Genomic DNA, 16,937 nt, shown 5'->3' on the forward strand with positions numbered 1-16,937 from the left:
AGCCGCCAGGTCTGGTTTCGGTTCCTTTTTTCGTTATTGTTCCGTGGAGGCGGTTTGTTTGGTCCTCCAGGGTGAGAAGCGCTGCTTCCAACCCCATCCTAGCAGGTGGGGAGGCCGTGACCCTCTTGGCTGAGCCCCACCCTTGCTGGGGCTCAAGGAAAAATCTGGGCCAAAAATACGGGGTTGGTCTTGTGATCTTGTATCAAAGAGCTTATATATAATATACAGTAGTAATGAATCAGGGTGCAATAAGAGGCAGCCATGGGGTGGTATGGTATTGTGGGGATAAGGGATGCCCAAATGGGCCTGTGAAGGTTTTGGATAACATGTCAGAGTAGGACATTATAACAGGATAGCTCAGTCGCAGGATCCTTTAGAAGCCATTATGTGAGTTAACTGCAATATATTACTCTACTGTTCTCTACAAACATTGTCATGTCATCTGCTTTCCCCCCACCCTTGCAGTTATGCAAGCTGGATATGGAAAAAATAAATTTTCAATTTAGGTTTTAAATACTTATTGTAATGTTAAGAACTATGTCTCTTCCCCCTCTTAATGGCGATACATGTTAAAATAACAATAATTAGAAATCCAAAGTAACAGACTGAAATCTGTCTTGGCTCAATACCATAAATAGTACCCCCCCCCCCACTGTCAGATATGAGGTATGGGAAATTCCACTGTCATCCATTCAAATTATTACTATTATTATTATTATTATGTGGTTTGATGGTACCTTCCACTTTAAAACATTTCCCCACTTTTTTGTTTTTCTGCCTAGAAACATTTACTCTTATTCATCTTTGTATTTTGTGTGTGTGTGTAAGCTTGTTAAAAACCTTTGTGTGGAGATAAGCTGCTTTGCAGGCTTTTCAAAATCTTTTGCACAGTTTTCTTTTTTTAAGTGCACCAAATATCTCAATTAACTCACAGGTCCGCCAAATGGCAGTTATAAATCTTAGGAGTAATCTTTCTGTTTTTCTGTGTTGTGCTCTGTATGCTTTCAAAGATAAAAAATAAAAAAAGAATAACACACTGGAAAACTCCATAGCTTTCTCAGTACTCAGAGCTGTTCATTAGCACTGAAATCTTATTCACATCTGCCCGAGGTAAGTCTTATTAAGTTTTTAATAGACTTTACTTTTAGATAAGTGTGTATAGAATTGCAGTATTGGGCTTACTTGGGAGTAAGGCCCACTGACTTTGATGGGGCTTACTTTTGTGTAGACAGTTAGGATATTGCTGCTACTATTTACAGGAAATTGGAAGGGTGTGTACCTTTTACTTTCTCCACGACATTCACTGTTCCACTTCAAACTATCTTTGCTATTTGTACCATTGGAACTCTGGATGGAAGGAAGGAAGTTTGAAGCCACTGAGTTAACTTCACAAAGCATGAAGTGTATAGTCCAATATCTGTCTCTCATTGGCAGCCTATATCCAGCATCGTCTGCAAGTAATATGGTTTTGACTTAGTGTCACTCAATGATGCTGTGGGAAAGAAGGAGCCATGTCAGAAGACGCTGCTAGTGAGACACGTTTATCTTTGAAGACAGCAGCTTTAAGAGTATTTGATCTTCCTCTTTCCTGGTATTCTTCCCTAACCCAGGTAACACTTACATTTCTTTATTTTAGCTTGTAGTGCTAACATCTAACAGTGTTTTATATAATGTGCTTTTATGTAATACGTATTTGGCTAAGATGGTTTTTATAAAATTATTGTTGAACGTAGCATTAAAAAAAAAATATTGCTGTGGATTCCAGTAGATTTCATTCTGTTACATGTACTGGACTGCAGAGGCTGCAGTGAAGCCTTTGCAGTGCCATACATCTCAATTGTAGAGTGATTACAACCAGTACTGCCTATCTTGTTTTTTCTGTTTTGCGTCAACGTGCATTATTTGTCTAGCCAGTTTCTAATTATTTTCTGCCTTTCAGTGTAAAGTTTTTTATTGAGCTCACTGATATGAATAAACAAAAAACCCTTAAGAGTAATATGGGTAGTATACAGCTAAGTCATATACAGAGCAGACCTGTTGAAATCACAGGAGAGAAGTTAGCAGCAAATAATTTTAATTGCTTTATTTCAGCAGGTCTCTTGTAGTACAGTTTAGTCAGATACCACCCTTTGTTGGCAGTTTTAATAATTATAAAATAGGGACTACCTCTTAAGAATATCTTGCAAATAACCACACCCTATGTGTATGTTTTCTTGCTAGTGCAAGTCACAGAAGGCTTCAGACAGTATTTTGTTTTTTAAGATTTCTACAGATTTAATCATGTTGCTGTCAGTTTTGTCCCAATTTACGAGATGAGCATTTACAGAGTGTTGACACTTCCAATATTTAGCATGATCTGCAGAATCAGGAAGACAGAAATAATCTAGAGCAGGCTTTTACTGTGGGTGGTGGTGGATAGGACATATAACATCTGTTTCTAAAGCAGGGTAGGGTGGAGCCCCGACTGCCAGAAACGCTGCTGCACTATAAGAGGAGGTGGAGTGGTGAAAAGCAACAGAACAGAAATAGACAGTGTTGGACTGAGTTTTGTTACCTTGATGTCAATGTGCTCCACTCCAGAAGAGGAAAGACTGCTGTATCATTTGTCTCAATGACAGAAAAACCTGAATGTAGTTCCATCAACTAGGAAAAAACCTGAATGTATAATGTATCTCTATACAATATGAACAGAGAGCCTGAAAGTTTGTATATTGAGAAACACATATTAGGAGTGTGATCCAGAGGGTCATTTTGTGCAGATTGTTGTTGTTCAGTCGTGTCCAACTCTTCGTGACCCCATGGACCAGAGCACGCCAGGCACTCCTGTCTTCCACTGCCTCCCGCAGTTTGGTCAAACTCATCCTGGTAGCTTTGAGAACACTGTCCAACCATCTCGTCCTCTGTCGTCCCCTTCTCCTTGTGCCCTCCTTGTGCAGATAGAACTTGTATATAATGCAAGCATAGTGACATTTGTCCGGTAACAGGCAAACCACATGTAGCCACAGAATGCTTTGTGAGAATGTCTGTGTTGCACACAGGAAAACACTGTCTTGAGCAGCACACTTTGCTTGTGTTGAGGATCTGCAAAAGTATAGCAGATTGCCTGCTGCTGAACTAATAGAAACCATGCCCAGTCCTCTGGTGACCACACCCCAGGTACCCGTTTTCCCTGAGCACCTGTTGGTTGGGAGAAGGCGCCTCAACTACTCCTGTATCCTTAGATCAATTGAAAAAGACAAAAAATCAGTGGAGAGTAGAAATCACATCAGATTCTGCTATTTTCTTTTAAATCATGAGGCATGTGTACATTCGGCAGTGGCTGTAGTGTTATGTCTGGTGCAAATAAATAATGTGATTGCCAACTCTATGCTAATACATTTGTTCATAAAGTTCATCACAGTGTACTGATTCTTAGTTGGTTCCAGGCTACATATTATGCCAGGTGCATCTACAAGTGGAAACCTTTAGAAATGTCTCTAAATGGTTACATAGCAAAACACAGAATATGATTAATTATAGAGTAGGACTAATGCAGTTAAACAAATGCTGTAATGAGCATGCCTTGTTCTAAAAGTAGCTAATGTTGGGCACATCCAGTTCTGCTTCCAGTAATTATCAGCTTACCACTCAAATTCCTGAAAAGAATCTGTGTTGGTCTTTGGGAGCAAAAGAAGACATTCACTTTAACTTGTGGGCAAGTTTTCTCTAGGCCTTTGGATTTGCCAGTGGGAATCCAAAGGCCTGTGGTCAAAATGTAGAAATACAGCATCCAATATAACTGTCAAAATAAATGCAAACACACACTTTCTCAAAGTTAACATAAAAGTATAATATTTTAGCCTATTGTGTATTGTTGTTGTTATTTTACAGAAGTTATTTAAGATTTATACAAAATAACTTGCACAGTGTTTCTTTGATTGGTGTAGTGTTCAGATTTCAAACCTATTGCATCAAAACTGAATTATTTTTTTCTCTTTCTGTAGAACATATGATGTAACTTACTTTTTAAAATATGTGTTTTAAGGTTAAGGTTCCCCCAGGTCTCAAGAAGTTATTTGTAATAACAGCAGTGGGTGCAGTGTCTGTGCTTTTCCTTGCCCATCACTTCAAAAGAAAGCGTGGGAAGAAAACCAGGAATGTATCTCCATGGGAGCCAGGCCACGTCGTGTTAGACTATATAAAAACACCTGCATCAGAGAAAGGTAGGTGACACGATGTCTAAGGAAAGCCAAGATTCTCTACACACCTGGGAGGAAGCCTCATTGAACACAGCGGGGCTTACTTCTGAGCACGCCTGTGTAGACTTGCAGTGGCCAGCTTTAGAAGTACATGGAAATAAGTTGGAAAAATTGGGGCTTATTGCCAAGCAAGCCTTTTTGGATTGGAGTAGAGGATTTGTTTTGTTTTTTTAAGTTCCTCAGCTTGGTTTCCCACTGAAACATGTTCTATATGCATGCAACAGTGTGTGTGTACCACAATACTTTCCTTAACAAATCCCTAAACTGCCTCTTTATCGTTTAGAAATATTTTTTAAAATCCACAATAAACAGTTGGGAGGCTTAGCATAGGCCTGATAGGTCTGCAAGGAGATGGGCACGTGTAGCACCTTTTCCCCCAGCAGCAGATCCAGCATAAACCTGCCTGCAGCCTTCCTTTTTGTTTTCCCATCCTCAAGCCTTGCTGACTACAAAGTGCACATGCTTATCCTTTCTTAGAGAAAGCAATAGATGAGAGCTTAGTGATTCATTGTACAGCATTAATAGCATTCTAGAATGTTACATTACTTTCAAAATGATAATTTTAAGAGTTACTTGAAAAGAAGGAGTTATCCCATCTTAAAAAGTTATTCCTCGAATACAACAGAAAATTAGATAGTTGTTGTTCAATTAAAACCCTTTGTGGTCATGCAAGTGACACTTGCTTCAATGGGGGTTACTCCCAGGTAAGTCTGCATAGGTCTGTTGCTTTGATTGTATTATCTTCCTCTTCAGGTTCCAGTTGTTCCAGCAGCAGACAAAATCTAACACTTTCGTTGAGTTCAGCCAAAGAAAAAGGTTCTCAATCCTATATCAATGCAAATGGAGGCCTCTTCAGTAAATATTCGGGTTCAGTACAGAGTTTGGCTTCGGTAAGCATACCTTATTATTTTCATGTAGTTTGCTGATAAGCTGTTGAATGGTGATTTTTTTTTCTTCTATTAACTTGCATAGGGGCAGGAAAGAGGTTCTCTTCCTTTATCAGTGCTCCTCTAGAATGTGTGCCATTTTTATGCTGACTCTCACCTTGCTTTTCCTCCTGTACAAAATGAACCTTAAAGGCACCTAGCCTGAAAACCCTTGGGCTTATTTGTCTAGCACGTTTCTTACCTAGGGGCACCTCTATGCTATTGTCATACAAATTGCCCACAAAACTATGGGGGCATCTAGGGGATACTTTTTTTTAACTTATCCCCAGACTGAAAGACTGCCCTTCCGGAAAGCCATGTGAGCTAAGCACCTCAAATCTGACACCTGCACATCTTCTTTAAATTAGGTCCAAAGTGCCACATCCTGTCCTAGCTGTGCTTGTGTCAATTCTAGTTCCTGGGACAAAGCAGATGAAGATGATATAAAGCTGGTCAATGTTCCAGTAACTACTCCAGAAAACTTATACTTGATGGGTAAGTGAGCAGATTCCTTAGGTGTAGCATTTCTTGCTGCTATTTTTAAAAGTTTCTAAGTTCAGGATTGTTTGCTATTACTAAAATAGTGTTACTTTCTTTCAAGGGCATGATGACACTTGTATTTAACAACTGTTAAAGATATTTGTTGCCTTAAGTCCTCTATAGGCCATATAACATCTCTGTCTGTTTTGCGGCAGAGTGGCTGGGGCAACCCAGCCAGATGGGCAGGGAGTAATAATAATAATAATAATAATAATAATAATAATGCATGAACACAAAGCCTGCCACATGCAGGGATCCGGAACAGAAAGAGCATGTGGTGTGTAGTCTCTGTAGACGACGAAAGTTTTAGAAACTAATAGAAACATGAAACCTTCCTCATCTACAGTGTTGCTACATGTATTCACAATATGTTTGTTTATTGAATATTAAAAGAATGTGTGGCTTCGCTTGGAACAATTGAGTTGGAAGGACTCAAAAGCTGTCTAATCCATGGGTGCCGAATCCAGCCCAGCTGCCTTCTAAATCTGGCCCGTGGATGGTCCGGGAATCAGCGTGTTTTTACATGAGTAGAATGTGTCCTTTTATTTAAAATGCATCTCTGGGTTATTTGTGGGGCATAGGAATTCATTCATTTCCCCCCCCCCCTTCTAAATATAGTCCGGCGCCCCCACAAGGTCTGAGGGACAGTGGAACGGCCCCCTGCTGAAAAAGTTTGCTGACCTCTGGTCTAATTCATTCCCCTCTCACAATGCAGCATTCCTCCTGATCAGTCAATGAAGTATATGGCTTGCTCAGCTAGAGTGCCAGTACATTGGACTGATTTATTTGGCAGGCACCTTTCTACAAAAGGTTCAAGTGTCGAGCCATTGCTACCTGGTACAAGGGAAGGCAAACTGAAAATCTGATACAGGGTTGTTGCATTAGTAAACATTTCTTTCAGGAATGGAACTATTTGAAGAAGCTCTTCGCCGATGGGAGCAGGCACTGACGTTTCGTAACAGGCAAGCGGAAGATGAAGCCAACTGTAGCGCCGTCAAACTTGGAGCAGGTGATGCTATTGCAGAAGAAAGTGTAGAAGTAAGTAAATGAGTTGCTGTTCCTTCAGATAATTTGTTTCCCCTGTTTCTGGTTAAAATTCCAAAGTATACTCCAGCTTCTAGCAAAGAAGCTAAAATTATTCAAGAGAACCTGGATAACACCAAGATTGCAGGTTCGATCCCTGTAAAGGACAGCTGCATATTCCTGCATTGCAGGGGGTTGGACTAGATGATCCTCAGGGACCCTTCCAACTCTTATGATGCTGAGGAACTCTGTGAGCCTCTTGAATGCCTGCAATATGAGCAACTGCGTCCCCAGTGACCTATTTCTTCTTCAGTGTCTTTCTTCCTTCAAAAGTTTTCAATATATCATAGTACCATGCTGGCCCGAATATAAGCCGCACCTTTAAAATTCAAGGGGGGGAAAGAAAGAAAAAAACAATACCCGAATATAAGCCACTCCCTTAAAATTCTGCAGGCACTCACACCCGTTCCATTTTACCGTATTGTCTGTTTCAGCAGCGATATCGTAAAAGCCCATTTTTGTAAGGTCACGAATTTAAGCTACACTTTAATTTTTCACAGTCGGAATTTGGAAAAAGTGAGGCTTATATTCAGGCCAATATGGTACTATTAAAATCAAAACTTACCAAAGCTATCTCAAAATTATCTCATTGTAAATCCTGGCTAGGATGAACTGGCATGGGCTTAATAGGATAACATTAGAAGATGATCCCTATATTCTTTTATACCCTACTTTGGCCATCTAAGAATGCTGCACACTGAGCCTACATTGGTTGGACCCTCTTCCATTGGTTAGTTAACTTTTAAAGTGTTTGCCTATTCTCTCGAACTACCAATCTGCCTTTCGCTTTGCTTCTTTAATTGGGCCTGGGATTTGGAGAGGTGTTTGCCCACTATCTCCTGTACCTAAGTGGAAGCACAAGAAAAGCAATTTGGGCCTGACCCACGAAGATGGGAAGCAGCAGACTGGCAGCCACCTTGCTGAGGCAGATGACATAGCTTATAGTTCTTTCTCCATGGACTTCCTCCCCATAGCTGTCAACTTACAGATTTGAAAATAAGGGATCAGCAGCCAAAATAAGGGATTTTCCGGGCACAGGTATGTTCAACTTCTGAGCCCTTCCGAGCCAAAGGCAGAAAGCCCAGCCAGCAGCCAAACAAAGCCTCATCAATAAGGGACAGCAGCGGGACATGGCTCTGGGGTAAGGGACTGTCCCGCCAAATAAGGGACACTTGACAGCTATGTTCCTCCCTGGCCAAGGTTAGAGAAAACAGGTGGGGTAGAGGCACAGATAAGAACAAAGTTTGCACAACTGGCCAACCTCACAAGGCAGTTATTTGTACAGTGATCTTTATATGTCCACAGTGATGGAAACCCTAAGCATTTTGCTGCTGAAAGGCATGAATTCCGCACATACTTTAAATTCTCTTTTTGTACCCAGTTGCAAACATGCTTATGCGGAAGTTCCAGGGTGGAGTATCTGAAGTATATGTACATAGAATTGCACCTTTAGTTTTTCTGAAGTGAGCTTCTTGAAGTAAGCATAGATTAGTTGCTGTTCTAGGTAATGTTTTCAGGTCCTGTTGATTTTGGCATGTGGCACAGTATAAATATTTGATATAAATAATAGCCAAAACGGGTTTGTTGATCCTTGTGCATCTCAGAATCTCCATGAGCTGCATAAAATATTGGTGACAGAACGTATTTGCCCTCTGCAACTTCTGTTTTGCAGGATATCATTAGTGCTGAATTCATTCATAAGCTTGAATCCTTGCTCCAAAGAGCTTATCGTCTTCAGGAAGAATTTGAGGCTTCTCTTGGGGCATCTGATCCTGCTTCCTTTGCCAATGATATTGGTGAGTTTGTCTTGGCTTTAAACTTGCGTGTTTCTTGATAATGTAGGGCTGCTAGTCTTGAAAACTTACTGGGACATGGTGAAGAGGCAGAAATAGGGGAATGAGAAATTAGTTGTGATTCGAGTTGCTCCTCTTGTACAAAGGATCAGTTCCACAAAGCTGGTTTAGCTGCCGGCTCATAGTAGTAGCACAAGGAGCCTGTAAAGTGATTTGTTAATCTGCACATCTACATATTTGGACTGAATTTTAGACCCAGAGCCCCTGGTGTAAAGGGTGCTCTTGCATTTGGCTGGAAAGCATTGCAATGATCCGTGAGACATGAAAGTAGAGATTTGCGGGGAGATGAGGATACTTCTTATGTATTGTGTAAGAATACATAGCAAAGCAGAACGTGGCTACTTTGCTAACTATGTATTGTAAGCTAGGTCTGATCAAATAGTTTGCCAGCCCTTGGCCACATCAGCATATGTGAACAGGTAAAAGGATAACATCTTTGAACTTGCTTCCAAGTCATACTTGTACCGTGCTGGCATTTTCAACTTTAATTTTTGAGGTACTTAAGTACAACTGACTGCAGTGGCAAGAAGAGACTTGCTGGTAGTCTGTTATAATAAATCACACCAAAATAAACCCTTTCTTCCACAACTTTAGAAGACTGAGCTTGCTTAGTGCCAGTCTGTTGTTTCTGTAAAAAGCAAGGTTGCGTGGAGCTATTGAGAACATATGAAACTGCATTATATTGAGTCACACAGTTGGTCCATCTAGCTCATTGCTGTCTGCACTCACTGCCAGCACCTCAGTCCCTGGTCTCAGAGGACATTCATAGTCCTATGTGTACTAAGGACCTTCTTCATGAAAGCTGATGCTCTACCACTATGGCATATCTCAGTTAGAACCTAAAAAATATCAAAGTTAGTATTTGGATGCCAGGATGATCATGAATCATGCCTAGAAGCTTTGTATGTTTTCCATGATAACAGCTGTAAACTTGAAATACAAATTACTTCATTGTGTGATATATATAGATAATGCAGAAAACTTTGGAATTGGGGGACACCAAATATATTTTAAGAAGATAAAGTACTGCTGTATCTCAGAATAACTGATTTACTGAAGGATGTGTGATTATGAAAGTTGAAGTGTGTCTATGAGTGTGAGGTGAAACTGTCAGTTTACATTTCATAGTGCAGAAAGTATTGATCTAATGCGTAGAGATCTTTCCTATTCTGCTTAATTCACAAGGCTTCTGGAAGCTTCTCTGTGTGAAAGAAGCAAGCAGAAGGTTCATGATGTTTGGGTTATACCTTCAGAGAAGCTGAGTACAGCTGGCTTAAACTGGTTCTGTGATTTCTTTCACTCAAGGTCATGCTCACTATAAAAGTAAGGCCAGAAGGAGCCTGGGTTTCACTTTCACTTTCTATCTCTTTTCCTTATGGTGTGGTGTTCTGTACATAGTATGCTTAGTGTTAAGGTTTAGACTTGCTATAAGTTATTGTAAGTTTAAGTCTGCTGCAACTGGATTTCTTATGGACAGTGCCAATCCTGAATGTATTGGATTTGTGACTATTATGCTCATTTGCCTTCAGTAGCAGTAAAGCTCTACTGTATGAAATATTTATTGCCTCTGGTCTATTTTTTGGGAATCCTGCAACGTGTTTTAAGTTTTTACTCTGCTAACTATAAGTTGGAATTCTACTCTGGGTCAATATTGAGTAGAATTTCTTGACAGAGACTTCTGGCTCCCAGCTCAATTATTAACTCGTGAGGTGGCCTGAAGTAAGATATTTAGTCTTCAGTCCCCCTCTGCAAAATATGCGTTGTTATTGGCCTACCTACCAGGGTTATTGCAAAGATTATTGAGAAAATATATGAAGGACTTTAAAGTGCTCTAATAATCACAAACTGTTTGTTTTAAAACTACTGATAAGTATAGAAAGCCGCAATGAGAAATTGATTGAAGGGTGAGGCAGAAATCTGTACAGTGGTACCTTGGGTTACATAAGCTTCAGGTTACATACGCTTCAGGTTAGAGACACCGCTAACCCAGAAATAGTGCCTCAGGTTAAGAACTTTGCTTCAGGATGAGAACAGAAATTGTGCAGCAGCGGCAGCAGGAGGCCCCATTAGCTAAAGTGGTACTTCAGGTTAAGAACCGTTTCAGGTTAAGTACAGACCTCTGGAACGAATTAAGTACTTAACCTGAGGTACCACTGTATTATACTTTCAGAAATGCTAGTGTGTTGAAACAAATCAACACTCATTTCCTGCCCCAAATCACTTAGCAGCATCAGCAGCAGGGGGAAGCATTGTACATTAAATTCATGACATCAGGTTTATTGGGAAGCCGAGCAGCCATATGTATTCTGCTTCCCCAGGAGCTAACTAAGGCAAAGCACTGTCTCTGTTGCCAAGTAGAGTTATTGGTCACAACTTGTTCCTGGAAAGTGTGCATTTTAAGATAATGGCAACTGTCCAGCTCTAGATTTTCATGGCGTTAAAGTTGGAGGCGCATGCTGCCACTGCTAATTTGTATGGTAGATAAGATTGCGACCCATTTTCAAAGCTATTGGCAATTCTTAAGATGGTGTAAATGAATAACTTGGCAATGGGGTAATTGATTGCATGTTTGAATTATAGATAGAAACTGTTTCCCCTCTGAAACATGACATTTGTGTTTGTTCCAATGTTGATTTGTGAGTTTGAATCACGGATGCCACCAGGGGTCAGTCTTCCAATGGCTTTTTAAAATCCTGTTCTAAGCCTGGTTCCTGGGAACTTGCTAGTTAATTTTAATTTCCCCCCCAACACCTGCTACTGTAAGTCAGAACATAGAAAGGGGCTTCAATGTCAGCTCTGAGGTTAGAAATCACACTGATATACATTGGCATATATATCTGCATAGCAGCTGTTGGATGTCAATTTCCTTTTTAATTTTTCTTCCTTGAGGAGAGTCTGTCAGCTTCCATAGTTTTCAAAGGGTTAAATTAATTTATATGTTTCACAGTACGGTACTGCTGGTGTGTAAAGATGACGAAATTGTATAGAGAGAGCTAAATAACAATCAAAAGCCTTTCAGTAGAGAATGCTGAAGCAGCATGCAAGGGCAAAACAGAATACTAATAATGGCATATTATTGTTGCCCTGAGTGTCATATTAATGTTGTAACCTAAAACAGTTGGCTCTTTTAATCTGTGTTTCTAAGATTTGAAATAGAAAATCATCCCCCCCCCCCCAATAAGTATTTTTAGATTCACAGTAGGCTGGATACCACAAGGTTTTGTTTTATATAAAAATATTTTTTCCTCACACTTTTTTTTTACAGCTCAGATAAACACTTTTATATAAAAAACAATATTCAATAGTCAATTCATTGTGGCAAAATGTATAAGTCTTGTTAGGTTTTCAATGAAGGAAAGTCGTAATTTCCAGGGCTGTCTGCCCAACAAGACTTTGATCCCCACCTGAGCATCTCCAAATTATCTCCACAGACTGTGTTTCCCTCAGTCACTGATGTTTTCTCTGTACTTAATTTTGTGTGCCAAGCAAAAACCGAGGCTTGAGTTACCTGTCAGCCAGTTACATTTCTCTCTCTGAATTCAAATCTTCATTAAAATTCTTCTTGTTGGATAAAGGACCATACAGACCCTCGACCACACCTACCTTTGTTGCACTCCACGCTTTGTAACCATAGAATATTTAGCTGAATAGTTGAAGAAAGGGAGTCGGGAATTAGCAATAGTTTCCTGGGACTGCTTCAGTAGCTGAACTGTGCCAAAAGCAACATAACCTCAGACACAATAATGGGAGGATGGCTTGGCAGGAAGGACTAGGTAATATTATGGTTGAGCTGAGATGTAAAGTAATACAATATTTTAAGGCCTTCTGTTTTCCTCAGATTCTTGTCTGAAGGAGGAATCTGCCAAAATAAGTCTTAGAACAGGAAAGAGGGAAAAGATAGCTGAGGTGTTGATTCTGTTAGAGAATGCACATTGATTGCTGTGCAGAGATGGTGTAAGTCAGAAAATGAGGGTTAGAGAGAGGAGAAAGTGTGTTTGTATCCAAAAGCTCTCCCACCCCCCAAACTAACCATTGAGTCTTGTTTTAAAATTAAAAACAACAACCAAGGAATAGCTGCCATATTTTCAGGACAAAGGTATGCTGGTCCTTAAAAATGAGGCTGTTATAGATACTGGTATGTGCACTGTTGGTACTCTTCATCCTTTTCAGACCCAGGAATCACCTTTAACCCCAGCATCCATTTTGAAGCCCATTTCTTTGTATTTTTCTACCGCGTATTCGTATGGTGGTAGTACTGTTGTTGCAGCTCACCTTAGATCATACTTTGAGTGGTAGCTGGTCCTGGCCAACCAGTTGAAAAGTGATATAGTGTTTGTGTGTATTACACATGTATTGGCTGATGAAATGAAAAAGGACCTATTGGCTTCCTATCCTTTCTCCCTCCCTGCAATTTCTCTGTCAGAACTGGTGGTGGATCAAGTTCCATTAATTAGCTCCTCACAAATAGAAGTTCAGTGCTACTTGAAAAAGAAAGAAAAAGAAAATGCAGTTCCTGATGTCCTTAGGTGTGAAAAGTAAAAATAAAATAAAAAAGCATAACACTAAGAGGGGAGGCAGGTCATTCTACAAATCCCCTTTATTTGTATCCCAGCTTAGGGCACCCCCACACATCTAGTGCTGCTTTGCCCCCCTGTGTCACGGGGCTTCCAGTCAGAAGTACTTGCCTACGCTGATGGACGTGTTTGGGTGAAAGTTCCATTTATAAATGTGTTAAATAAATAAATAAATGTATTTATGCACCTTTCACAATGGTAGAAAACACATAGAGACTGGGGGGGTACCTGGTGTTTTTTTATATTGAGCCCAAAACGAAAGGTCTCCTCTTGCAAGAAGCAAAATGGTTTTAATATGGAGATGTGAAAGAGCGCTTTTGTTTGTGCAAGGCAGCCATCCTGCTGCAGTCTTTGAGCCCCATTCCAAAGGTAGCAGAGGGCTGGTGTACCCTCTTGTTGGATGACCAGACTTTCGCTTGATCTTCTCTAGATGCAAAGCATTTAGAATTGAAAGTGATCACGATATATGGGGGGAGGGGAACCTTAATCATACTACTTGCTTCAGGAGTACAATACTTCATGGTAAGAACAAGCAGAGAGGTTTGGGTATTTATTGGATATAATTTATTATTGTGATGGGAGATAAGGACTTGGATTCCTCCTTCCCTATCTTAAGGCCTGTTCAAGAGCAAAGAGGCCTCCTACCCCTTTCAGCGCCCCCCAAAATAATAATAACGACTGCAATTTTTTCACAAGTCCCCTCTTGTAAGGTTGGATCCAGCAGAGGCTTCTGTAAATTACTATGGAGAAGAGATAATTGTACTGATTTCTTCCTGTGCTACTGCTCTTGTGTATCTATTTGCTGAATATTTATTTTCAATGTGGGATAGCCTTTTGAGTAGCTTCCAGTGTACAAAAATAAGTTAGAATGTAAACTGACTACGTCTCTTTCTAGAGCTTAACTTCAAATGACTTAGCATCGCAAGATAACTTTGCCATTCTTCAGCTGTTAATCACTGTAACATAGACCAGTTAGAACTATATTAATGCTTTGAGTTTTATTTGGATTCCTAATTCAAAGCATGTGCTCAGTTCTTCTGACGCCATATGCGTCAGTCATTGACATTAGTCACAGCTTAAAGATAGGCATGTGAGTTGGGACATGAAAATTGACACTTCCTCATCATAGAATCACCGAGAACTAGGGGCTTAACAATAACCTATACTTCCTGTGCATGCTGACCTTCATAGAAATTGGAAGAAGGCTACAGAAGATTAAATTCAAAATTACATGGAATTCTCATTTTTTAAAAAGCCAACTTTTCCTGTGAAAATAACTTTTTCTCTGAAGGTCACTATTTTGTCATTAGCTCAATCAAGTGATTGCTGCAAAGGCACTACAATGGATTAGGCACAGCTGCTTTAGCTACTATGGTTCACAATTACAGGGGTTTTTTGGTATGGGTCACCAAAATAGCAAATTTTATCACTGAAAAGTTTTTCTTAATGCAGTGTCAAAATGACAATATATCGTAGATATGAATTATGTTCCAGAAATTCTGCTTTGCTGGAGATAGCAAGAAGTACAAGAGATGAAACACATTATTTCTGTTCATTGTCATGTTGAATATATAATTTTAGGGTTTATATATTTTTGTTTTTCATTGTAAACTGCTTTATTTCAGTAGAAAAGCAAAGTTTAAATGTTAACTCAAAATTTTAATCTACTTAAACTTGTACACTATTTTGTGTGTGTGTGTACTTATATGTGTGTTGTGTGTGTATAAATAAAACACAATAAATAAAGAATATAGTGAACTAAAACACAACTACCTGGGTGATTGAAAATTTTCAAAGTTCTGAAAAACTAACCTGCATTGAAATAACATCAAGTTATGGTCCTAGGTACAGTGGTGCCTCGCAAAACGAAAAGAATCCGTTCCGCGAGTCTCTTCGTCTAGCAGTTTTTTCGTCTTGCGAAGCAAGCCCATTGACGGCTTAGCGGATTAGCACTATTAGCGGTTTAGCGGCTTTTAGCGGCTTATCGGCTTAGCGGATAAGCAGCTTAGCGGCTTAGAAAAAGGGGGGGGGAGAAAAAAAACCCGCAGGAACTTGCAAGACATTTTCGTCTTGCGAAGCAAGCCCATAGGAAATTCGTTTTGCGAAGCACCTCCAAAACGGAAAACTCTTTCGTCTAGCGGGTTTTCCGTCTTGCGAGGCATTCGTCTTGCGGGGCACCACTGTACTAGACTTCTCCCGCCTCCCAACTTTTTTTTCCTGCTTAAGTGTTTTAGCTTCAGATGATTTTCTACTTGGGTTTAGAAATAACATGTAACTTTCTGCTTGCATAGCCTCTTACCTCCATGGACCTGATCACCCTGTATATGGGCTCTCTTGCAGGATACATATGCTGCAATTGAGATGTTTTCCTGAAGCCAAACCAAGTTTCCTACCTGTCTCTTAAGTGGCTATACTAATTTTGCAGCTCTCCCTGGCATCTTCCCAACTTCTGTTGCTGGAATGTTAATGAACATTCCATGACATCAGAACAGCGCAGCCAGTAGTGAAGAGGGAAAGTGTGCAGACAAGGTTAGGTCAAAAGGGGGGAAATGACAATAATAAGAAAGCTGCATCTGTTTGTGCTTATCTGTTGCAAGATCCAAATTCAGTTGCAACTAGGAAGCAGTAATGTTGAGTCTTAATAAGGCTAAACTAAACAAATGAGTGCAAGAAAGCTTTTTTGTTTGTTTTAGATCTTGACTTCCTTCCTGAATGTGATGACAAGTGAAATATTTATCTAAGTCCTAATCGCACAGTAACGTTCCATTAAGTTCCAAAGTTCTGACACATCGGGAAAGAAATAGGAACGCTTTATTTGGCTGTCCCTAACCTATGGCCAACTTTAAACTTACTTTAGACTCCAAGCCTAATTCGCATTCTTACTTCTTTTCTAACACAACACATATTGCTGTGTCACACTTTGTTTTGTATTTTTAGTTCTGTGTGTTTTAAAAAGCTGGTTGTGCTAAGGTAGGAAGGAGTGTGGGGTGCGTGCATACCTTGGGGCCTCTGTATGACCCACAGTGTGCCCTCCTTATTCCAACGCCTTTCCCCACTGAAATTAGGCTTTTAAAATGGTTTCTAATAATAACAAAAGAATATAAGCCTAATTGCAGCGCAGGGGTTCATTTTTGGAGAGGAAGGTACTGCTGGGGAAGGAAGGATTAATCTTGTCCTCCCCTTGCCCTGTGTTCCCTCCCTAGTGCCAACAGTGTCCGCTTTTGCAATGGAAAAAAACACATTTTATTGCCTTTGAGGGAAGCTTTCTTCAAGCCCTAATTGTTGAGACTGGCACTGAGGCAATCCTGCTGGAGTCTCCTCAGAAGATCACAAACCTGCTGTGGGAGTTAGGTTTGGAAAAATCCAAATGCTGCTTTTTGGCTCTTATTGCTGGTAAGGGGAAGTGTACAAGACCATCTCCACTTTTGGTATGTAGCCCCTGAAGGGTTGGCCCAAGGGATAAGGTGGTGCTTGATCCAAAAGAGGTTTCCTGTTGTTGTTGTAAGGTATTGATGGATGAGTGGGAAGGGAAAGAAGGTCAAAGTTTAGAAAGCCACAAAAGGGACTGATTGCAAACCAGGAAATCTCTTCTCAAGGAAATCTCTCAAAGGAAGGGTCAGAGAATGAGCAGCCCTGTAGGTTCTACTGGACTCCCAACTCATCATTGGCCATTGGCCATGGTGGCTGATGGGAGCAGAGCCCAGAATCCCCATCCCTGTACCT

General features: G+C 40.3%; 1 protein-coding gene and 1 long non-coding RNA gene across 4 annotated transcripts in view; both read left to right on the forward strand.

The window, feature by feature from the left end:
* The window catches only part of LOC309345352, a 40,437-nt gene that overhangs the window by 5,257 nt on the left and 18,243 nt on the right, over positions 1-16,937 (forward strand). The window lies entirely within an intron of this gene.
* Positions 85-16,937, forward strand: part of MIGA1 (mitoguardin 1) — a 35,096-nt gene continuing 18,243 nt past the window's right edge. The window contains exons 1-7 of one of the 3 annotated variants that reach the window (XM_081868350.1): positions 85-105; positions 1,435-1,610; positions 4,025-4,202; positions 4,992-5,128; positions 5,533-5,659; positions 6,606-6,742; positions 8,460-8,583. In XM_081868350.1, coding sequence (XP_081724476.1) covers positions 1,512-1,610; positions 4,025-4,202; positions 4,992-5,128; positions 5,533-5,659; positions 6,606-6,742; positions 8,460-8,583 — 802 coding nt within the window. In that variant the 5' untranslated portion in view covers positions 85-105; positions 1,435-1,511. The other 2 variants (XM_081868349.1, XR_014158196.1) reach the window with 2 other exon arrangements.

Source organism: Podarcis erhardii (assembly GCF_964252035.2).
Source record: "Podarcis erhardii genome assembly, chromosome: 6".
NCBI lineage: Eukaryota > Metazoa > Chordata > Lepidosauria > Squamata > Lacertidae > Podarcis > Podarcis erhardii.